The following is a 25031-nucleotide window of genomic DNA, read 5'->3' as shown; positions in this document are numbered from 1 at the left end:
ACTTGCTATGACCTGTCAATGATAGAAAGAAGAGGGACAGAAATGAAAGGAAAGAAAGAAGGAAAGAAAGAGAGAAGGGAGGAAGAAGGAAAAAGAAAAGAAACAATTAATGTTTGTAAAATGTGGAAAGCAGAAGCATGTTGTTGAGTACAGCAGCTGTACATCCAGTGCCTTGTAACAACCAATCCCTTATCTGTATGCAGTTACAATCCTTTAACCCCTTGAGTGCTTTGAGGGCTGATTGGCACAGAAAACCTCATAGCATTGTACACACTGTCCAAAGCCCATAGCACAGAAAGGGTTAGTCCCCATTCTAATATCAGTTTATAGCAGCAACTCATTTAGTTGGATTAATTAGTGATTATGTTAAGAGAGAGCATTCACTAGGCATGCTATTCAGATCTTATTCATGTACAGTATATGATGTACACTATTTGAGTATTTCAAGAAAGTTGAATATTGTGATGCAAATGGGAGGTTTGAACAGAGATTTGCAGATTGTAGAGAGGTTGCGCAAAGGACCACAAAGCAACAAACATCATTTGTCTCAATTTAGTCTTGATGAAGGACAGTACTGAGGACGTTAGAGTCTCCCTTTGAAACCATCCTTCATAATTACTCTGTTCTCTTCTGATAACATATTCAGTTTTTAACAGCAGCTCGAATATTCATGAAAGTTGAACAGTAATTATGATGCAAACATAAGGCTTGCACAGGATTTGGTAGATTGTGGGGAGGTTACACAAAGAATGAAGTCCAAAGTAGGTACTATTGTTGTGTGTCTCAGTTGAGCCTGGTCGTGAGGTGGTACTGGGAGCAGGGGGGTCTACCTTTGAACCCATCCTTCATAATTTCTCTGTTTTCTTCAAATCTCCACCCTCCCCCCCCCCCCCCCACCTCCCAAGGCGAGAATGGGGACGGCAAGCCAGACCTGACCGATGCAGAGCGGGCCAAGCAAGCCCTGGCTGAGAGGAGACGTCAGGCCCGAGAGAAGGCTGAGAGGGAAGCAGAGCTGGAAAGGCAGAGACAGGAGCAGCTCAAGTGAGGAGATGAAATACTTTTCTAATTCCATCTTCCCTCAAAACCAGTACAGTGGACTCCCATTATAATGAAGTTCTTGGGACTGGCAGATTTCTTTCGTTATATTGAAATTTCATTGTAACTGAACAGATAAACAATAGAAATACATAGAGTGGATAAAGTTGCGGCCTGAATTTTTACTTCGTTGTAACCGGAATTTCGTTATAACTGTGTTCGTTATAACGGGAGTGCACTGTAACAGCAATGATAGTAGCAGTGACAACATTATCATTTCTTCAACATTGGCACAATGTGCTGATTTCAGCCAGTCCAGTGTTGCTCGAGAAGCATAAAGGTCTATGATGTAGTGATTACTTCACCTCCTTAGGAAAAAAAATCCCCAAAGTAGTACTGTAAAACATAATATTTTTGTGGCATGAAATTTTTGCAAGTTGTCTCTATCATTCAGTGCATATGGTGTAGACAAGTACTGTATACGGCATATACTTATCGAGTCTAGATTTTTGCGAATCGGAACTTCCTGACAATTTCGCAAGTGGTTAAATTCGCGATTGTGGAGTCCTGTACCGAACGGAGAAATGTATACGTGTACATCACATTCATAGTGAGATCAGAGTCAATATTTTTGTATGTCTTTAATTTCCCAAATAGCACCTGACTCGCAAAATTCACGAAAACGAAAACCTCGTGAAATATTCAGCGCATACGGTACACTTTCTGGTGCATTTTCACGAATCATTTTCCTGACTCTTGGCTCTTGCAGGATTCGCGAAATTAAAATGCCTGCAAACATTCCTTGTCAGTATGTTTTCTGATAATGACGTCTCATTCTCTGGTGGATTGATTTGCAGGAGGGAAGAAGAGGAGAGGAAGAAGAAGGCGGAGGAGGAGAGGATACGACAGGAGGAGGAGGCCATGAGGCTGGCCGAGGAGCACCGCATCGCCGAGGAGGAGAGGTTACGCCGGGAGGCGGAGGAGGAAGAGAAGAGGATGGAAGAGGAGAAGTTGAGGAAAGAGGAGGAAGAGAGACAGGTGGGTGTGATCCAACAGCAGGTGGCTGGTTTGGCCATTCTGGGATCTAGTACATGTATGGTGTAGCATGGTTGAGGTTGATGTAACGCTAACTGATGTGACAAGGAAGAAGGTGGGGGGGGGGGGGGGTTCAGAGCTGCCCAGTCTCGCTTGAGTTAGCTGAGATTCTGCACTCTTTTTATGAGCAGCCGCTAAACCTCACTGTACACGTCAAGTCGAGTGAGGGCGCAATCCAGAGAACTTGTCTGCCCAGAAAAACAAAACAAATAAACAGTTCAGACCGACTGCTCTCCACTGACAACTTTCCCTCAGAATCTTGAGGGAGTACACACATGAATTACAATGCGTGAACTGTTGCCTCTGTAGCCAGCGGGGAGCAGTCTGGCTGGACTTTTTTTCTCTCCAAGCCAGGTTCTCGGGATCGTGCAATTACTCCATTTGACCTCACGATTATGTGAGGTTCAGTAACTGTTTTGGTGAATTAAAATACCATGAAAAGAGTCCAGAATCTAAGCTACTCTTTGAGTCTGCAGGAGGCCCCCTGAAATATTTGGTTGACCTCCTCATCTAGAAATCTTCCTCGATTACTCTTTGGAACCTGTCCCTGAGTTTTGGTTTGTGAAAATCGTCAGACTGACGAGGGGGTACGTGCGGATACATTGACTTCCATCAAAAGTGAAGAAGTATTTAAGAGACTCCTCAGAGCCACAAAGCGGTGCTGGGCTGATGCAAGTGACGGGGTTTTCCCTGTCATGCAGGTTGCATGTGCAGTGTGTACCAATGTGTACCCGTGAGGAGAGAGATTGCTGCAAAAAGAACTTTCTCACACTGAAGCGAACAGTGTAATATAATTTCATTAGCGCATGTTACTCGGTCTACTTGTGCCGATGTTCAGAAAAAAGTAACAAGCACATTCAATGCAATCTGATTTGTTCATTTTCATTCGAATTCATAAACAATTATTTTCGTTCTCTCTGAATTGTTCAATACATATGGAAGATGAGATAGGTGTTAAAAGAATCAGGAATTCAACCGTGCCGTGTGACTATGAAGAATGCATGCACAACCTGCAAAGAGATTTTTCAAAGAAAAATAAAGAATGCATTGTAAAGGCCTGCCATTTCTCCTTGTGTGAATTCATTAATGATTCTCTTATTCCTTGTCAGTAATAATGGTCCATATACTGGTTTCATAACAACATTAAGACTGCTAATTGGATCTGTTGGTTCATTATATGACATTATGCTCATGTTTTTCTTTTTTTAATGCATATCATTATAACAAGAAGCCAGTTCTAAAGATGTAGTATCAGCAGTCCCTAGGACCTTATTAAAACGGCATTTCACCATGTCCTCTCTCCACGTACCAGAAAGCTGAGGAGGAGAGGAAGAAGCAGGAGGAGATTGCCAAGAGGCAGGAGGAGTTAGCGAAGCAGGAAGCTGAGCTGGCTGCCAAGCACAAGAAGGAGGAGGAGGAGAGGGATGCAAGGAGGAGGGTGAGTCCACCTTCACCACTCTCATCTTGTCTGGACACCAGCAGGGCTTTGGCCACTTTACCACACTTTTGCTGGCTGAAAAAGTGCGAAGATGGTCTAAGTTGACTTTCACTGCCCAAAAGAGTACAGTGCTATTAATCTGTGCTTAAGCTGATTTTAGTGGAAACAGTAACATCTGCATTTGATTTCATTATACCCCCGCCAAACGAAGTTTGAAGGGGGTATATAGGAATCAGCGGACGGTCGGGCGGTCGGTCGGGCGGTCGGGCGGTCGGTCGGGCGGTCGGTCCGTTGCAAATCTTGCGTCGCGAACTACTTCCTTAGTTTTCGACCGATTCCCATAAAACTTGGCACAGATGTGTGCCTTGGGTTGTAGATGTGCAAGACATTTTTTGACAGTACCCAAAAGTACGTTGCCATGGTAACGGCATATTATGGGCAAAAATGGGTACAAATCTTGCGTCGCGAACTCCTCCCACAATTTTTGATCAATTTTTATGAAATTAGGTACAGATGTTCATCTGAATATGTTAATGTGCAAGACACATATTTCCGCAGTGGCAAAAAGTGCGTTGCCATGGTAACAGCATGTTATTGGTAAAATATAGGGCAAATGCTTCATGGCAAAACTGCTTCATCAGTGTTCTTCCAATTCTCATAGAATTCATATTGAATGTTTGTCTTAGGATATAGGTCAGCATGACACATTTCTTGACAGTGACAAAAAGTATGTTGCCATGGTAACAGCTCATATATTATGAGCCAAAATGATGGAAAATTTTGTGTTGCAAACTACTTCCTCAGTTTTTGCCCAATTTCCATGAAACTTGGTACAGATGTGTGCCTTTGGTTGTAGATGTGCAAGACGCATTTTTTGACAGTACCCGAAAGTACGTTGCCATGGTAAGGGCATATTAATGGTAGAAGATCAAGGAAAGATCTTGCGGATTTAACTACTTCCTCAGTTTTTTGACCAAAGCTTATGAAATGTGGCACACACCTTGATCTTGGTGGGAAGATGTGGAAGACATATTTTTCGGACGTGTCGGAAGCTGCGTTGCCATGGTAACGGCATATAAATGGCAGAAGATCAAGGAAAGATCTTGCGGATTGAACTACTTCCTCTGTATTCGACTGAAGCTCATGAAATGTGGCACACACATTGGTCTTGGTGGGAAGATGTGCAAGACATATTTTTTGGACGTGTCGGAAGCTGCGTTGCCATGGTAACGGCATTTAAATGGCAGAAGATCAAGGAAAGATCATTCCTTGGGTAAGACTGTCGTCACGGGGCGGGGGTATTAATCACCTTAAGTGATATTTCTAGTTTTACTCGTTTTGAAGATACATTAAAGACCCAGTATGTGGGGTTTCATGGGTTTTCACAAAATGATACTACTAGGAGCATAGGTTTCTAAATTGCCAAGTCTTAGCATGATTTTGCTTGTTCAAAAACTGATTGAAGAGTTTCAATCAATATCATAAAACTTAATCATGTTAAACATTTGAGAAAGTATTTTATTCTCTTTGCATATATCCAAGGTGAAGAAATTGTCACCACTCTAGATGTTTGAGTTGACTCTCAGTCACATTGAACATTGAAGTGTCATTTCACTCTGAATCAGTGAGGTGATAAAATGGAAACAGCTGGCTAATTCAGTATGTTTTTTCAACCCATGCTCAACCCATGCGGCATGCACTGACTGGGTCACCACAACTGGAAAGGTGGTTAACTGTGCCTAACAGAACTCTGCAGTCCTTCGTGTTCCCCAAGCTATATGGCCTGAATTTGTCAAACTACTTTATGGGCATTTGCGTGATGCTCCCCCATCCCTTTCCCAATTCTACAAAAGAAAAAATCTAGTCCTGCATCCCATTTCATTAAAAGATACAGTGCATCTTGCTAGAATAACAACTTCTCGTATCAGTAGCCAATCAGGAAGCAAGATTCTTGTCATTACCATGATGCTTACCATGCCAGCAAGACTTTATCTGGTAGTAATATTTTATGAAATGTGGCTCTGTGTAGTGAAAGTTAGATGAAACAAGATGTGTAACAAAGCTCCACTTCCCCACGAAGGCCACTCTGATAAACATGGGGGGATTTAGGAAGATTATGCACTGTCTGAATCATTGGCAGTTGATGCTGTCTTGACATATGTGTGACGCAGCAACGAAAACACACACACACACACACACACACACACACACTGTAGAGGATGAATACAAGGCCAAACAGCACCAGAAGCAGGTTGAATAATGAATGGAATTACAAGTATGCATGCCAAGGACAGTGGGCTGCGAACAGAGCAGGTGGGAAATTTCAGCTCTTCTATCATCCTCAAGGTTGATGAAAAGTAGAAGCTGCGTTTATTGCTGGAAGTTTGTTCGTTTCTCTTCCAGATTGTTTGGGGCCAGATAGCATGCACATGATATCTCTTGTATTTTCATAGTGATAGTGAGAATGATAGTAATGATAATGATAATGATGATGATGATGATGATGATAATGGTGATGGTGATAATGATGATGATAATGATAATGATGGTGATGATGATAATGTCAACAAGGACAATATCATAAAAGCAATGATGATTATGATAGTAATGATATTGTCAAAGATATTATCATGGACATTATCAATAATGAAACACTTCCAATATTTGTGTTGTCATTATTCTATTTTTCAATTTCATAATGATGATGACAATAAGCTATTGCTGTTTGGCATGATTTTCTGAGCCAGCAGGGACTGAGCTTGTGAACCCTAGTCACTCATTACAAATGATGCCATCTTCTATCTTTCTAAGATGGGAATATTGCAGTTTGATGAATTGGCATATAGCACTTTGCCCCATCCATCAGGCCATCTGGAGGCACTGTGGTATAATGGATATCGTCGCTGGGGCGACAAGACCTTGTATCTACAAAATGTCAAATGTTCAGGAGAGCAAAAAAAACATGGCAGCCAAAGCACTATGTCAAATGGGATAGACTTCCTCTGATATGCCGTGGTGGCTTCATTTTTGTGGTACGACCGCTAGGATTTGTACAGGACATCAATTGATAGATTATCTGACCATCAATCAAAAAAGGTCGTGTTCGCCAAAATTTCAGATACAAGGTCTTGTCACCCCAGCGATGATATGACTTTCGACTCCCAGTCAAAGGACCCACGTTCAAATCTAGCCCAGTGCTTACATCCTTGGACAAGATGTTTTTACCCACAATGCCATATCAGCCCAGGTGTATAAAAATGGGCACCTGGCAACGCTAGGGTAATGATAATAATGGCACTGCCCTCTGGTAGAACAGTTTCAAAACTGTAGAGACTACCATGGGCAAAGAAAACAGTATTATCTTTAATTTCTTTTTTCTTTTCTTTTTTGAGGGGGGAAGGGTTGGGGAGTGATCCATAATAGATTGGTGTTTTTGTGCAATGCTCTGACAGTATAAAATACAGAAGGAAAATGTATCATGTGTATCATCTTTTCTTTTCTGTACAGAGAGTTGATGAGATCATGAAGAGGGCGAGAAGAGGAGCTCAGAACAAGGTGAGCATAAAACTTGTTATCAACAACGAGTTACGATAGTTGTTATAAGCTACTGAAATCCTTGCATCTGATTGGCTGAGTTTTATGAAACAGGACCCAGGGCTTTGTTGTTGATATAGTGATTGCTTTTTCACCAATTGCATCTCATTAGACTTCTCATTTGTAAAAGAAATAAATAAATTCTTAACCCTATTTTAACTGGGCTATTTGAGACCAAGTTTTTACTGGGGGGGTTCAATTTGACCCCCCCCCCCCTTCAGATCTTGGCCGCCGATCGCGCAATCTCCGCACAAAATCTTTGCGTGTTGTGGAATCGTGGCGCGAAATGTCGAGGGGGGGGGGGTCAATTTGACCCCCCCCCCCCAGTTAAAATTAGGGTTATGGCTGCACCATGCAAGATCTCTGGAGAGTACTCTGCTTTGTTTATAGTGTTTTTGCCCTTTTTTCACCTAGAAGGACTGTAGCTACTGATCTGAAAGTAACAGTTTCTCTGGTTTCCTGTTGTCCCCGACAACCAGTGTAGTGACAGAAACGGGAAAGGATATATGCTTTGTCTTGCTTGATGTCCCATTAGCTTCTATATCAGCTTATATTCTTTTTGGTTTTTTTTTTTTGTCATTTGAACCGAGTCTTTTAGGGTTGAGGTTCAAAAATCTTCTGACAAACTATTAAATCTTTCGGGACATTTCTTACCTGTAAAGACTTGGTAGTGACTGTATGGTATAATGTGTGCAGTAATGAAGAAACTGATGATTATTTGGTGTGTGTGATTTCAGGCAAAATATACGACTTTCTTCTTTTCAGGATGAGAACTCCCAGCCTGGCTCACCAGATAGTGAGAAAAGCTCGGATGGTGCTACAGATCACAAGACGAACGGCATCAGCTCCTCGAGCATGCTCCTCAACGACAAATACCGCCATCTACTGAGCGGAAACAGAGGCATCGGTAGCAACCCGGTTTCAGGTGATGATGACAGCGCGGAGGAAGGGGACCAAGGGCAGGGGCCGGCCAGTGATGCGGCGGCCACGGCGACCGTCTCCGAGGCGCAGAATGGCGCAGAGGAGAGCGGCCCGCCGGCAGCCGAGCTGGAAGTGGGTGGTGGTGGTGACACTAACACTGCATCGCTAGCTAACACAGAAGATGCTAACCAGGGTGATGGGAACATTATGGGTGGAGGGGATGCAGATAGGGAAGCTGCCAAGGAGGAGGAGAAGGAGGAGAAGGAGGAGGAGAAAGAGAAGATGAAAGAGGATGAGAATGAGAAGGAAGTTGAGGAGGATGGTACCAGCGTAGATGCTCTAGCAGCTCATGAGGGTGAAGAATCATCAACTGATGTTCAAGAGTCGTCAACTGATGTTCAAGAGTCATCAGCTGATGTTCAAGAATCATCAAGTGATGTTCAAGATGGCACTGCCGTTGACATGGTAACCAGTGATGCGGATGGAGAACAAATAGCTGAAGAGCCAGGCAGCAAAGAGAAGGCAGTTGAGGAGAAGCCAGTGGACAATGGCCCTCTAGAAGCACCGAGTATACCAGAGATCTTAGATGCTGATGAGAAATCAGACTTAGTAGAGAATGCCAATAATGGTCAAATGGACCAAGACTCCAATCTTGTAATAGACCCCAAGGGAACTATGGATGCGCCGCTACTTATAGAAGCTCCAGCGGCCAAAACTGAAATAGAGATAACCAATGGTGAGGGCGGGCAGCACGAGGAGGACAGCCCGGAGCTGGAGGCCAGCCTGAAGGTTGGGGTCAAGCTCGCCCACAGCCCAGAGGATTCTGGGATTGAAGGCAACGGCCAATCAGGGGCCGTGCTGACCAGTGAGATCTGATGTGCCTAAAACAGAGGTATGTCTCACTTAACCATGTTCCTCCTTCTTTATACCGCAAGATTATTTCATTGGAGTCTGCCTGCATTTGGCAGTGAGTCCGAAACAGATACCTACCCAGAAAAAAACATAACGCATCAGGAACGGATGAAAGAAATGGCAAATCCTTCTCATTAATGTGTTTGAGAGCAGACAATATGTAGAGTCATGCAGAGTTTTAATTTTGTTTACTTCGCTTGTGCCATATTATATTCATTCCATGTAGCCATTCATTTCTGAATCATCTATTAACTCATTGGCTTTGTCGGTATAATATACAGACATAGTAAATTCAAATTGTGTTTCTATTTGTTCCTTCAGTCATGCATTCATTTAATACTTGAGTGTAATCATTCTTCATGCCATTTAGAAAGCATCTAACAAATATGCATATATCCTATCACAAGGAGGTATCTATACATAAACAGTATGCGTACTGACTTTATGAGGGTTTGGTTACAGGAGAATATACCCGAGTGAGGAAGCTATTTTCTGCAGCTGAATTGTAGCAGAAAGAAACAGATGACAGTAGCCGTTTGCAAGGACAGACAAGTATTATTAAGGAGGCTGTGACAAATTGAATGTTAGTAAATCATCACATTATTCATTCAAACAAATCTGTAAAAGGCATCCTGGTCACAGGGGCGTAACACTATAACTTGGTTTCATGTGCGATGTATCACATATTTTGTTCTTTCTTTAAGTGATAACTTTTCCCTTGACTGATCTCCATCCTTCAATCCCAAGAAATTTGACTCCTATCTCATCATACAAATAATGAAGAATGTGTTGTATACCATACATCTGCATAATTATATACAAGTATACAATGGATTCTATATATGAATATAATTATATTATGCATACACTCGCAACTCATGAATTGACAAGTTACAGCGTTAGCGCAATATCACATTCATTGACCAAAGATGCAGACAGCCACAACCTTGGTAATATCTGTCCGATGTCACCAGAATCCTCTCTCATCGCTTTGTCATAGTGTCATTGCTGTCACCACCGTCATTCAAAGAAATGTCCCATTTTCAATTTACTGTTATACTATGACAGAGAGTGTAGCACTACTTCTCTTTTTGTAACGTAAGTTGATTTCCTGTTTGAAGCTACTCATGTGTACATTTATTGAAGTTTTACTGTGTGTCATCATACGTTTTGTAAGGAATTGATTTACCTATCAAAATGAAATTATGAAGTAATAAAATTATAATATCATGGAGTGGAAAAGATGAATGGTGCTAAAACGTTTTCTGGTTGATGTGTCCCTAGAGGGAAGGATAAAGAAGTCTTTTGTCTCTATAGTAACCCAGAGAGAAACAGTGTTGTATGTACTTCTTTCACATCTTTGTTGTATTGTAAACGTTTTAACATTTTGTTTGCTCGCTTTCTCTCGCTACCCACTGTCCAATGAATTCCAGAATCTCATTGATGATGTGGCAGGGCAGCTTGCAGCGTGGACCTCTCCATCCAGTCACCACCAGCCTGCTCCCTGCTGGAGGCGCCTCCCCGTTGGCTGAGCATCCGGAGAGCTCCGCCCACTCGTGGGAGGCGGCCACATTACAATGCCCCGCCCCCCTCATCCCCCCTGCCTCCTGATCTGACAGCATGCGTAGTGTAATGTGTACATATCTATATATATGACATACGGAAGACCGTTGTATTAGCACTGTACGTACGATATACACTGTTATGGACTTGGGCGCAGATGGAGATTTTTTTTCCTTCTCTCAGCGAGAAGTGACGTTGATGGAGTATCTCCTCCAAATGCTGCACTTCTCCGCTGTCAAAAGACACAAGTTGCTAGAGAAAGCTTGGCTACATGTGAGAACAATTTTTCCGAGCCACATGAGCTTGGCATATCAATGCATGAGTAAGAATATTACTCCCCTTCCCACCCCCCCCCCCACACATACAAACACACACACACTTTATCGGAAGTATGATTTGTCACATGTTGCCGTATGCAATTGGGAGACAAAGGTAGATAGAAATCAATTAAGATCACTCCCCCTCCCTCCACTCTCCTCGATATCACAATTTCTTTTCACATCTGACTGCCATCACTTTTATTTTGTGTTTTTTATTTAATTTATTGCAATTGGACAAAATATTGCTGTGGTCAGTCATTAAGAAATGATAACAAAACCGAAGCATTTTTCTCCCCTTCTGACACCATTAATTTCTTTGATTACTCCGCCCTCCCCCCCAAAAAATATGCCCCCGAGCCATGTTTTTTATTCTTTATCCTGGTGTGTGTATGGCAACTCTGCCACAAGACAGATGATGATATTGTCAGTGGAATGATATTCGAAGGAGAGGATATTCTGTGTTATTTTTTATTTTCCGCCGTACTCTAGCAACGTGTGCCTTCATTCCCGGCATGTGAGAGGTGCTGCCGTTTTGGACATATGTCGCGTATATGTCGCGTATGTACATACTTAGACGCAGCGAATGGAGAGAATGATATTGTAAAGGTTAAAACAAACGAAAAAAAAAAAATGCATTGATTTAGTGGTGAATAATCTCGGAGTAATCTCAGTAAGTCACGACTTGTACCATACACCCAGTAGAGGCAGAAATATATGTAGTGTAGTCTTATCTACTAATTAAAGTGCCATGATATGATATCAGATATGATTGGTATGCACTCTATGTCAGTGATGTGGAGAAAAGGGTTGATCAAAATGATGTATTATGAAAGCTATACATTGGCAAAAAATAACATGGCGTAATGTAAGGTGACAAAATGAAACTAATTCTGTATACTTGATGCAATTTTATCATTGATTAAAGAGATACTTCCTTTCTCTCATTTCTATTTAAACGACAGCAAAAATAAGAAATCTACCGAAGTATGCACACGTGATGATCTTGTCAAGAATTTGCATCTGCTTTTCGCTAGAGTGAGGTGTTGTTGCGTATGTTCTTTTTACGAATGTGCGAAATGGTGTTGAGAACTGTAGAGTGTCGTGTCAAGAGATTATATCATCCGATTTCGTTTCCACGAATATATTCCCCGAATGTAAATGCATTGTTTATCTTGACTACCCATTCTAGTTATGATTGTGTGAATTGAAGAAAAGTTGTAACGGTGACAGTAGCAAAATTAACAATTGTTCGACCCTTCAGGGGTCGGTTTACATATTGGCAAGAAATGACATGACTGTAGCACTTGTGTGTATCATATTATGTTGATGCTAAAGGAATTCCAATTCAGCACAAAGCTACTTAATAAAGCTGACAGTCAATGCAGTAAGGTAGTGCCGATATGTAACTACTTAACAAATATTCAAATTCAAATATTGATCTATTGTACTGGCAAAGCTCTAGTGGGACGCTGCAAAAAAAAAAAAAAAAAAAACATATGAAATTCTCAGTGAGTTCTGAAACCGTTCGAGAACCCCCATCTAGCCATGCAGTAGGGAGAATTACAACGTCATATATCTGGTTTAATTCTGTGTCCTTTTTGTTGCTGGGGGGGGGGGGGGAGGGGGAGGGGGTTAACAGTCTGAATAGCGAGTAGTAAAGAGGAAGACTTGGTTTTGTAATTCAAATACAGAGACAGCTTGATATTTCAAGCGATTTGGGTCCCTAATCCAGGACACTTTTTTTTTTTTTTTTTTTTGATTCTCTCTTTTTGGCTTTTGGTGTTTTTTTTTCGTTCTTTCTTTCTAATTTTCTTAATTTTAAAAGAAATTTTAAAGAACTCAGGATGTTTTATGGATGTGCTATAATAGGAAATCACAGTGATGCAAATAATGAGAGTATGAAGTATGCTGTTACTGTTGATTTTAGTGTGGGGATGACTTGCAGGGCAACGCGTAAAAGTTTAAGTAGCCACTTCTTATGAAGCCCAGTATTATATACGGTGATACTCCTTTTCTTGGTTTCCTTCTGTTTTATTTCCTTGGTTTCCTTCCTTTTTCATGGTTTTCTTTTTTTTCTAAGCCTGGATTTGGTTCCTATTGTAATTACTCCACGATTTCATGAAAGGAAAACATTTGTTGACACTTTATTTCCTGTATTTACGAATTTGTGATCTGATATGTTCCCGATGTTTGTGTTCTTTTTTGTATGTACTGCATGTGAATGTCTATATCATATTAAGTTATTTATGTTTTATCGAAGTGAGATTCTATTGTTCTAAGTATAAATACTCAAAGCTTACTCAATCACACTGTCTGTGGATATAGAGTGTGAGTCATATTGGGTGGTGGAGGAATTAAGATAAAAAGAATCAAATGTCTATGTAAATCTTGGGAGTTATTTTAGACATTCATGCTTCACAGCTTGCTTTTTTTTTCTTCATTTTTTATTGTTTTTTATAAGCTTTTACCAAAAGAACAATGTTCGACAGTCACATATTTTTCCCATGCACGAATTCATGTGGAGATGTCCCATTGTCACTCCAGTATGCAGTTGTATGTGTGTCCAGCTGCATTGAGTTGAAGATAGAGCAGTACAAGTTTTCTTGAATTTTTACCGTAGACATCATTGTTCTCTGTGTAATCTGGTGTGAATGCCTTATCATCTGCCAAGACTGGTACCGACAGCGGAGTGCTGTGAAAATTGAGGTGTGCTGATTAAACTGAATTATTGTTATTAGAGGGGTTGTACCTGTTTATCTCCCCCCCCCTTTTTTTTTTGGGGGGGGGGGGGAAGGGAATAATGGAAAGAGTGGGACTCATAATACAGTTTACGTAGATTTGCTGAAACCAAGAAGTTATGTGCACTTGTGCTTTCTTGCAGATAGGTACTACAATCAACGTTGTCCATTGAAGGCATTATGTATGTGTTTATTGTTTGGTAGTTTGTGGGGGGGGGGGGGTACCAGTTTAAGGAGATTTATAGGGTCTTTCTTCCTCAGTAGCATGAACATTTATCTTACTATATAGCAATGGAACTAAAGATAATATATTGAGCATGGACTGGGAAATGAAAACAGCGCTGAGTGACGTGTAGAACACGCCACAATTTTTAATTACATAAAGCTTTGAACTTTCCTTGTCCATGCCCACTTTGGTGGGTGTTGGTTAGTGTGGTAATTGCATAGGGTTTCAGAAAGAATTAAAAAAACAGAACATCAACCGATTCACATATATAGATGAAGTGAAGTGGGAGTATGCAGTTGCACGGCACAGTTTGATATTTGCTATGTAACTTCTACTAGAAATTGCTTATATTCAATCTCGTGTAAACAAGTGAGTGATATTTGTATATGTATACAAAAGAACGAAAAAAAAAAGAAGCTACATTTATTTACACCAGTGTCACGTGGTATGCATAATGCATGTGAGCGAAGGGAAGGCGACTTGAATTATTAACGAGCGGAGGAGTGATGTAATTGAATGAAGATTTAACCAGTGCAACATGTCCAGTAGTGAATTCAAACAAAAGCCCATCTCTGTCCGTCTCTTATTTCTGAATCCTGTTCTTATCTTCTTGTGATACCTTTCCCTTTCTTTCTCTCTTCATTGTTGTCATCACATCATGTAGCCTCATTTGCAGGCTGCTGCGTATCATTATTATTATTATTATTATTATGATAATTATTATCGAGAGAATGATAAAAGCTTTGTTTCTTGTTAAAGAGAAATAAAAATCATTATTATGGAAAATGCCACTCTGGCTGTTATTTTTGTGTGAGCTTTCAGTGTTACGTTTCAGTATCCGTAAATATGTATACCTAGATACTGTAAAAGTGGAAATTTTTGCGGTGTTGAAATTTTCGCGCATTTCGCGCAACCAGAAACTAGCGCGAAAATAAAAGCACGCAAATATTTTTGCTCACCATACAAATTCCTGTGCGTGATGTCTTGACTCCAAGGAATTAAAAACATGCGAAACTCTTCTTACCCGGCCAAGCGCGAAAATTTAGTCACGCGAAAATATCCACTTTTACAGTAAACAATAAATTCAAAACAAAGTGTGTGTGTGTGTGTGTGTGTGTGTGTGTGTGTGTGTGTGTGTGTTGACCGACCTGGGCCCCGTTTAATCAAAAGATATAATACATTTTAAATTTCCTTAACACAGAGACTGCCATAGACTTACGATTGAAGTCAACTACAACTGTATATATAATCAATTATAACTCTTAAAAAAACAGGGCCCAGCCGGGCCTGTTTAAGATGCAATCAAACATAAGTCAGAAAATCAAACATACATGTAAGTCAGGTTTTGGCTGATCAGAAAGGAGTGCAGAGTATACAGAGACTTAGCAGGACATTTGATTTTCACCTATGCCAAGGAAGGTTATGTTTTCATTGGTGTTGGTTTGTTTGTTAGTTTGTTTGCTTATACATGTATGTGTGCAAAATTACTCAAAAGTTGTGAACGAATTTGGATGAAACTTGCAAGAAAGGCCGAGAATGACACAGGAAACAGATGATTAAACTTTGGTAGTGATCCACAAATTCTTCTGGATTTTATGAAGGATTTAAAATATTTTGGCAGGTTGGGTCAATGAACTTGAGAGTTCATGCTGCGCATTTTTTGAGGTTTGCATATGCGAACTAAAGTGCATGCGCTAGTTTCTGCTAGAGTGAGGTGCTGCGCAGCTTGAAGTTGATGATGTAACAAAAGGCTTCTTTATTGGAAAATGGGCAATTTTCAGCATGCATACATATGGTTGGAAATCACTGACCTCTACAACGAACAAGATCAGTGGTGGAAAAGAGCTGCTTGGCAGAGGTCTGCGCTCTCAGAGTGCTTCTCTAGTTTGACTTGTGTTTGATTTCAACTTTTATGCAACAGGGCTCAAAACAGTAGAAACATGACATGAAGAGGTCTGCTCTAACAAAATACCTGATACAGTGGACTCGCGTTATAACGAAGTCCTCGGGACTGGCACTTTTCTTCTGTTATATCAAAATTTTGTTATAACCGAACAAGCAGACAATAGAAATACATAGAATAATGTTCCGGCCTGAATTTTTACTTCGTTGTAACCGGAATTTCGTTATAACAGTGTTTGTTTTAACAGGAGTGCACTGTACATATTGTACCACAGACTTATTTCTCCGGTCCCAATGAATTTATTTCCTTTGTTTTGTATTGTTCATTGACTACTGATATAACAAATTATATTCCACATACTGAGAATCTTGCTATAGGATTGGTCAAGAGCTGATCACGTGATAAAGCGTAGTTTTGCCCATCACATTACCCAAGAAAAGTTTGTTACACTCTATGATGATAGTCATTTTGTTTCGCTGATCTCTTTGTCCACACAGTCCTAACGCTTGATATAACTTACAATTTTGAGTACACGCGAAATAAAAGTGCGTTGCACTGTGGTCTATCATTTGACCTGGGTCAAATGATAGACCACAGTGCAACGCACTTTTATTTCGGTGCCACGCGCAGGGCGCGGAGCAAATTCTTTGTTTTGTCATCTACGCGCATACATGTATGTCTAAAGTAAACTATGTACCCTAAGCCCCGAGGATACCTAAAGACAGCTAAAACGTTTTCAGATGTGGGATAAAACGGGAATATCTAGGAGCCTACATGTGGAATATAAAGCAAATAATCAACTTATAGTTTCAGGCAATGAGACAAACTATCACTTCCTCGGCGATCTGAATGTGTACGCTATCTTTCCTCAGCTGCGCTTCAGAAAGATAGCTACATCCAGATCGCCTCAGAAGTGATAGTTTGTCCCATCACCTTCACCAATGTTGATTATTTGCTTAACATCTGACACAAAGAACATACATATTTTCTTGGTCCCAAGGATCTTGTTATACCGAGTTTCCACTGTAGCTCCAGCAAAATGCAAATCGTAAGGGCTGAAAAATTGAAGTCTCTCTCCTAGAAAAATAATGGGATGCTATCATATTTGTGAATGTCAGAAAGAAACCCCAATACACATGTATATGAATTGAGGGAAAGCAGCAATGTTAGCATGTAGAACACATCAGCGAGGTTTGAAGCAAAATCGGACAATCCGTTTTAAAAGTACAAGTAATGAATTGTTAAAGTTATGGTACAGCCACCACTGGATGACAAAAACCACCACACTTAGTGACTTCTTGTATGGATAACAATATAAATACACTAATATACAAAGTACACTCTACATATTTCCATATTTGAATTAAAAAAAAACAAACGCTTGACTTACCTCTCAGAATGCAGGAGGAATACATCACCCTCAACATCTGTCAGTAACAAGTCGAGGGAATGTGCACTTTTCATGTGAAATGAAATTTTGTTGAAATCTTTTCTTTTTCATTATATCAGTGTACATTGTACATACCCGACAACACAAAATGCTGTAGTCTTGTCATCCAGTGAAAGCTGCACAATAATTTTAGAAGAACATGACTTTTAAATGGCTTATTTGATTTTTCTAAAACTTTCACTGATGTCCTACAAATGCTGAGGCACTGCAGTCACTACACTGAAGCATATACTCGGAAAGAAATGATCAAGACAACAAATTACTTTGAACTTTGTTTAATCTCAAACAACTCTAACATCTACGTACACTATATGTACATCACATGATTTACATAATACTCCTAAATTGTGAAAATCATAAACGCAGAAATGAGAATGCAAAAATGAGAATGCAAAAAACTTTAAAACTTACAATAAAATCCTGAACTGTTGCCAGTGGGGTCGACACAATTCTTTGTTGCTGTTGTTGCTGAGACAAATATACCCAAAACACATGAACAGGGAATTTGTACCCATGCAGCGGGGACTAACTGAACACAACACAAGCACAAAATGAACTTCTTTAATAAAGTTCAAGAAATGGACATGCACATGTGTGAGCTATTGTAAGATACTTGGAATCATCTCTGAAAACTACGGGATTTAAATTTTGCTGGACACCAACAAGAAAAAGATAAAATCTGTTAACACACAACCATACACCAAAGTCTTGGGGTCAGTCTTGTTCTTTTAAACCTATTGCAACCTCGAGCAGCCAGATAGCATAATGGCTTAACCCCTGGGGGACGAGTCCCAAGTACACTTGGGTAAGTGTCCATGGGAAATGCATGTTGCAGCAAAATCAGCCCGTCCTCAATGGGTTAAGGCTAAGGGAAGGCGTACCAAATGCCAAATATTTTGCAGTGTTGTAATTCTACCAAGTTTCTTGGAGTCAACTCATTCACGCAAACAACTCAAGAAGACACTGCCTCTCATAACTAACACACAGTGTACAATATAACATAAGTATTGCTCATTTTTTGCTTGAATAGGGATAGCGCTTACTTGGGGTTCTTGATTGAGAATTTCACTTGCAAAATTATTTAACAAGTCTCAATACGCAATGTATTATGCTTGCAAAATACATGCAATTTTTGCATTCCATCAAAATTTACTCCTCTGGTCATAAAAACCTCCACACCCATTGTCTTTCTTCTTGGAATTTCATCACTTGCAAAATTATCTAACAAGTCTCAATGCGTGATGTATTATGCTTGCAAAATACATGGCATATACAATATACAGTAACTGTATGACATTTCAACAGTGTACATCCTCACTGAATTACACTTGGACTGCTCTCTTCTTTTCACTGATATTAAAACAAGGCACACACGGCTGCACCTACATGTATGTAACAGGGGACACTCGCATCCTACCAAACCACGTCTTGCTGTAAGGGTTTTCATCAACATGGAATATGGGTGTTAAATGGGTGGCAAAAATATCCCACAATACATTTGGAAAATTAAAAAAAACAAAACAAAAACGAAAATGGAGTGAGAAATATCACATCATATGCATCGAGTGCGTCATGATGAACTTTGATGCAAACTGTAGTCCATGGACCCCCTTTCCTGGTGAGAATACGCTTTTGAATTTGCTGTCTCGGTGAGCTTCCCTGCGGCCTTCAGTCCTTCACCACAGATTTAGACGCCTATGATTCGCGGTTGCAAGGGTTGATGAGTTTTCTGCTACAGTAACTTTGCGGGTTTGCTGTCTTTTTTTCCATCGCTTCTACTTTTGGAGCCAGGATTTTCCCCCCTGACTTTCAAAGCAGAGACAACATCATTTTTTTGCTCCCTTGGCTGTATTCCACAAAAAGATACAATCAAACATAAGTGAGGAAATCAAACATAAGTCAGGTATCAGCCACTCAGAACTGAGTAATCAGAGACTTGTGCTTGATTTTCAGATGTTATGTCTGATCCCAACTTTTTTTTTTTGCAACTGGTCACTTGGTCATGCAATGCTGTTCCCTTTCAATTTTTGCATTCCGCCAATCTTTACCCCTCTGGGAAAACTGTCAACACAAAATGTCTTTCTTCCTGGAATGTGCAACCACGGATGGTCCTTAGATGGGCTTGATCTTGAAGTGTAAGCCGATCAGTGAGAAGACCAGACACTTTAAGTCCTGGACCAGGTAGTAGAAGGTACGCAGACCCTCGGCATCTCTGCAGAGCGTTTGAATGGTGAGAGAGAAAATGGAACAGTATTAGTACTACATGTTTATTGGCTTTGACATAATTCCTGACATGTTTTGTGTGTGTGTGTGTGTGTGTGTGTGTGTGTGTGTGTGTGTGTGTGTCTGTTATCAATTTTGTTTGTTGAAGTCTTCGCTTATTAGCATTGCATACAGTTACATCATCGAATTGGCCCCTATACTGCAAGCAGCTTTCCCTCTCAGAAGTTACTGAACCAATCATGGCTGCTCTAACATGTGTGCCTGTGTGTTTATGTGTGCATTGCTTATGTGTAAAATTGGTTGCTGCTTCATGGGTGACATCTGCATGTTGTGTAGGTTTAGGTAATTATTACATACATAAGAGGATAACAAATGGAATCCTATTGCTCTCAAACGTGGTGTCCCCTGAAAACCAATTCACACCTTCGAACGTGGACAAGATATAATTACTGATAAAAATCAACACATACTCAATCAGTGCTTAAAAAATCTTCACAACTATATCCTCATCATATGCCATACTCCCAGGGTTAACAATCTCTGTACATTGCACGTCCCACACATGCAGATCCTGCTAGATTTTGAAAGGATTGTACTCCCTGGTCCACATCACACATGTGTTTAAAAATTCATAACTTCATTCAACAGATTACCCAATTTTCCTAAAAACTTTGCTGATGTGTTCCACTAATAATACTACATTCACTCAATCCACATGTATATTAGGGTTTCATTCCCTTTAAATCCACTGTTTACCCTTGAGAGCAGTGATTAAAAAATGCTCAGTTATCACATCTGATGTCTATGCAATTCAGTTGTATACAAAAAACAGCCTTCCTTAAAAAATTTTGCAATAAAGCCACAAATACAAGGAGATATCACCTAATTTTCTAATAAACCCTAACTGTAGATGGTTTATTCTGGAAACAATTTTAATATAACTGTTTTTCATATTTTGTATTCTATGTTTGAATTGATTATACTGATTAATATTTTTACATTGGTTGTCTCTATCCCTACCTCACATTTTAGAACTATTTTCATGCACTAAAGCTGTTTATGTTTTTCATCTGCAAATGGTAAATAATGACTTGAAGCATAACGAAGTCCTTGGAATGCAGTTTCCTTTCGTTATATCGAAATTTCATTATAACCGAACAAATAAATAATAAAAATACATAGAGCGGATGATGATGCGGCCTGAATTTTTACTTCGTTGTAACCAGAATTTTGTTATACCGTGTTCGTTATAACTGGAGTGCACTGTAATAGTCCAATGATAAGCTATCGGTGCTCCAGTCTGTAGGTATGTACATACCTGCTGTTGTTGACGTCGATGAGGGATCCAAACTTGGTGGTGGCGAAGGAGATGTGCTCGTCGCCCATCACGATCTCCAGCTCTTGGCGACCGACGCGGTCCGGGGGCGGCCAGAGGGCGTCGTCCTCCTGCATGACCTCCGAGTCCTCCACGATGCGGCGCAGCTCTTCAATCACCGCCTTGTGGACAAATGCCTGGTGACCGGAGGAGTCACAGAATTTAGCAGGATATTGTTATTAAATAAGATTTGTATTTATTTGTGAGAGGGGATGGGATACTGATTTGTTTGCCCTTTTCTTTGCTTTCATTTATATTATCTATGTGAAAGAAATGGAATTGCATATTTCTAAGGCTTGTGCCGAAAGGGTGGGTTGGGTGGTTGAGCGTCGCGTTAATGGGAACACCATCCTTCGTCCAAAGCCCCCCCGGTTTTGCCGAAAGGGTGCGTTGGGAGCGTTAGGCGCATTAGTTCAGATAACGCTACCAAACGGCACAACCGGGGGGGCTTTTCACCGAATATACGCGTTGTGATAAGGTGGCCAAGATTAAATAATGATTTTTAAATTTTTTTTTTATTTAACATCTTTTTAAAAACTACAGAATTCATATGAATTTTTTTTCTTTAGTGAACTTTCATTAATGATGTGTACACCAAATTTATATTGGACAAATATGGTTTTATTTTAGACCATTTGATGATTAGACGAAATGGAATTAGACCAACTCATAATAGACCAAATCGATTTGATGATACATGTATAAATTGGTGTTAGACCAAAAATAGACCAAATGGCTATTATTAGACGAATTGACTGTAGACCAAATAGTAACTGAACCAAATAACAATTAGACCAAACAGTAATTGGATGAAATGATGACTAGACCAACTGGTTATTAGACCAACTGATATTAAACAGTATATTAGATCAACTGGCTGTAGACCAAGTGGTAATAGAGTGTAAACCGATCCGGACGATAGCCTCTTTGAAATGGTTGTTTGAAGGTTAAATATAAATTCAAAACTCGTCTTTTAATATTACATGAGAAGAAGTACCAACGCACCCTTTCGGCAAAACCGGGGGGGGGGCTTTGGACGAAGGGTGGGGTTCCAGTCAACGCGACGTGACCCAACGCTCCCTTTCGGCAAAACCGGGGGGGGGGCTTTGGACGAAGGGTGGTGTTCCCATTAACGTGACGCGCCACCACCCAACCCACCCTTTCGGCACAAGCCTTAGAAATATGCATGGCAAATATCTAAAAAAACAAGTCATAGGAAGTCAAAAGAGCCAACAAGAAACTAACACACTAAAAAACAAGAAACAAAAACAAGCCCTAAAACAATCCAAAATACAAAGTACTACTCCAGGTGGGCCCCGTTTTATCAAAAGCTAAAATCGATTTTAAATTTCCTTACCACACAGGCTGCCATAGACTTACAGTTGAAATCAACTATATAATCAATTTTAACTCTTCATGGCCCAGCACTACTAACCTCTTTCCTGATCATCACATCATTCTTGTAGTTGGAGTTGTTGGCGTACCGAAGTTTCCCTGAAAACAGATGAACAAGAATTGCATGACATCATACAGTCTGATTTTAATATTAAAACAAAATATGTTTTTACTTTCTTGCATAGCTTTCATTCTATATTGCAACTTCTCAGGTTAGGTATTGCTTGGCTGAGCAAACATGAACATAGAACCTGAAGCGATTTCCTCAAAGTAGAAAGGCCTTTGCTCTTTGTTCTGTTTCATTTCTCTCTCTCTTAAAATTTTTACATGAGACCAATCGACAATCTAGAAGTTGTACAATCTGTAAATATGGTGGATTCTAGAACATGTGTATGTACATGTTATTGTATATGACAAAGAGGGTACAAAAAATTGACAGGAAATCAGATTCATGGGTGGTTTCTTCATTTATTATTTTTTTCAATTATTTCATTTCTCTAGTGTCTAGATAACTATGCTATTCAAAATAAAGTTTCATTTAATAGTGTGGTCCAAGTCAGAGATAATTGAATCACAAGAGAAACATTAATTTTTTTTCAACATTAGTCAGATAGACTTGGCTACCTTGCTTACATGTATTAGTAACAAAGGGTGGGTCAAAAAAGTTTAAAACTAAATTGACATTTAAAAAAAAAGAAAAAAGAGAGAGCCATGAATGTAAGGTTATCATACATGTTTTGAAAAAGCGATTAATTCAGAATTAGATCTACAAATGCAAGTATCACTTTTGTGCTTTATTTGTTCACACTACGCTACGATGACAAGGAGGTATTGTTTGTGAGAGTGCAAAAATTTACGTGCAAAAGTATAAAGTGAGAGAATGAATTGAATGCATCAAATAAGATGCATTAGGCCTACAATAATATGCTTTTTCAGAAGCAAAGTCACAGAGTCACACACTCACCATGGTAGACAAAAAGGAATGCAAACTACACTGTATGAGTGTATTAAACACACACATGTACACACAAGGAACATGCACACTAACACATGTACACACCGCACGTTCATGTCACTGGGTATGCACTCTCTTTAATGCCACCTGCTCATCCACCAACACAAAAAATGACAATGAATGATTCAGGATATGGATATCAAAAGCCAAACAGTCTTTCAGAAGACCAAACATGTGTAATTTAGGCCTAGGTCTATACAGACATCTAACCCTAAATGTCTAGATGGGTTATGATAACCTTCCATTCGATATGTGGGCAATAATGCCATGCAAGCGCAGGGGATACAGGGATAATGCCATCCATAGCATAGTGCAAGGTTCTGCTTTCCTCACACAGCTTACAGACAGCGAGTGACGTGACGTCGATGACACACAGTAGGCTCCTACAGTCCAGAGAGAGAGCAGTGCCAGTGTGGGCTATTATTTAACTGCAAAGCCGAGGCGCTCGAAAAAAAAAAATGGTAATTACAATCTAAAATTACGATAAAGAGAATCATCAACGCCAAGACGCACACAAGCCCTACGTGGCTACGACAGTAGCGATGGCAGATTAGAAACTCTAAAACAGAGTGGTCGAGTTATACTCTGCAGGCCCAACACGGGAAATGCATTGTTTACTGGCTGCGAAATATACAGGCCCCATGTACTGAGATCCATGTTCCTTTATTCAAACTTTACGCTCAGTTACTCACTCGTACCACTGCAGTCAGACAGAATTATACTCTATGGTATTCGTTTCTACAGTGACTTCTCATCAACATATCGACAGTAAATCAGAGAGTAGATCTTACCATCTGGTCTGAACTCAAATTCGAGAAATTCGTGGCCAAATTTCCCTTTATGTCCCACGTAATATCGCAAGTAGAATTCACTCGATGATCCCGCCATGTTGCACGCTTCCACGCAGAGTACGTGGCGCCCTCTACAGTTACGATTCCAGAGTGATGCAGGAGCTTTTAGAGGTGCTCTGAAGTTCCGGCTGCATGTTCGTCCGACGATGTTCGAGAAGCCGAAGAACCCGATGTCGATGCCCAAGGACGACGTAACGAAGGGAGACGCATCAGATAGAGTTTAATTCACGAATGGTTCATATTCTTGCGGTTGGATGAGTTCCAGATAAAATTATCTCCTTGTCGTTTATTCTTTTTGTTGAAACGACGAAGAAATCTTTCACCTCGTCATTCTTTAACTTGAAATTCATATTTTTAATCATGACCTGGTTGGCGTGAACTCTTTCATTTTTTGTGTCTTTTCTTAATGGAAGATGTAAAATAAAAAAACAAACAAACAAAAAAGTCAATCGAATGACCATTTTATGTGTCACCTTGCACTCATTTCTCAGGGTGTAGCAGTCAAGATATTCCGGAAAATATTAAAATCTAGTATCATTACGTAGGTCCTATACGTCTAGGCGAATGAGGACTAGAGTGCCTTTTTTTTTTGTGCTAATTATTATTCACCGAGAAATAATGCGTGTAGTACCCACTCAGCTGAGACTCATGTGGTGTTTTGCTGTGATTCCGTCTCGTGGTGCTCATGCACCGGAAACGAAATATCAAAATATTTTGTGTTAATGATCTTCACTATCTAGATCTGAGGCAAAGTTTTGTATATGCCTTAAATGGAAAATCATTAAATTTTACTGTACATGAATGAGGTCCTACATTGACATGCAAAATGAAATGGCTCACTATCTGTGTACTGTGATGTTAATGCAACATGACTTTGTTATGTCTTGTCTTGTCTTATGTCTTGATCTGTCGATGGAATAGGACCACGAAATGTTAATCACGAGGTGCCTTCGTGAACGACAGTCATATATGGAATA

General features: G+C 40.1%; 3 protein-coding genes across 3 annotated transcripts in view; 2 read left to right on the top strand and 1 right to left on the bottom strand.

Moving 5' to 3' along the window:
- The window catches only part of LOC140242352 (uncharacterized), an 88290-nt gene extending 84617 nt beyond the window's left edge, over positions 1-3673 (top strand). The window contains exons 9-11 of the mRNA XM_072322088.1: positions 906-1041; positions 1893-2073; positions 3443-3673. Coding sequence (XP_072178189.1) covers positions 906-1041; positions 1893-2073; positions 3443-3673 — 548 coding nt within the window. The remainder of the gene's footprint in view (positions 1-905; positions 1042-1892; positions 2074-3442) is intronic.
- A 3409-nt stretch (positions 3674-7082) lies between these two features.
- On the top strand, positions 7083-11423 carry LOC140242604 (uncharacterized). The gene is made up of 3 exons (XM_072322355.1): positions 7083-7123; positions 7928-8975; positions 10429-11423. Exons 1-2 carry the CDS (start codon positions 7091-7093, stop codon positions 8957-8959), a joined length of 1065 nt encoding a protein of 354 aa, XP_072178456.1. The 5' UTR covers positions 7083-7090; the 3' UTR covers positions 8960-8975; positions 10429-11423.
- Positions 11424-17454: 6031 nt separating this feature from the next.
- On the bottom strand, positions 17455-24122 carry LOC140242239 (protein mago nashi homolog). The gene is made up of 4 exons (XM_072321985.1): positions 23995-24122; positions 22229-22287; positions 20737-20930; positions 17455-19407 (listed from the first exon to the last, which is right to left on the bottom strand). Exons 1-4 carry the CDS (start codon positions 24089-24091, stop codon positions 19308-19310), a joined length of 450 nt encoding a protein of 149 aa, XP_072178086.1. The 5' UTR covers positions 24092-24122; the 3' UTR covers positions 17455-19307.
- Between the last annotated feature and the right edge of the window lie 909 nt (positions 24123-25031).

Source organism: Diadema setosum, chromosome 19, assembly GCF_964275005.1.
Source record: "Diadema setosum chromosome 19, eeDiaSeto1, whole genome shotgun sequence".
NCBI classification, from domain to species: domain Eukaryota; kingdom Metazoa; phylum Echinodermata; class Echinoidea; order Diadematoida; family Diadematidae; genus Diadema; species Diadema setosum.
Note: the sequence above shows the minus strand (reverse complement) of the source record. Positions and strands in the feature narration are given on the sequence as shown.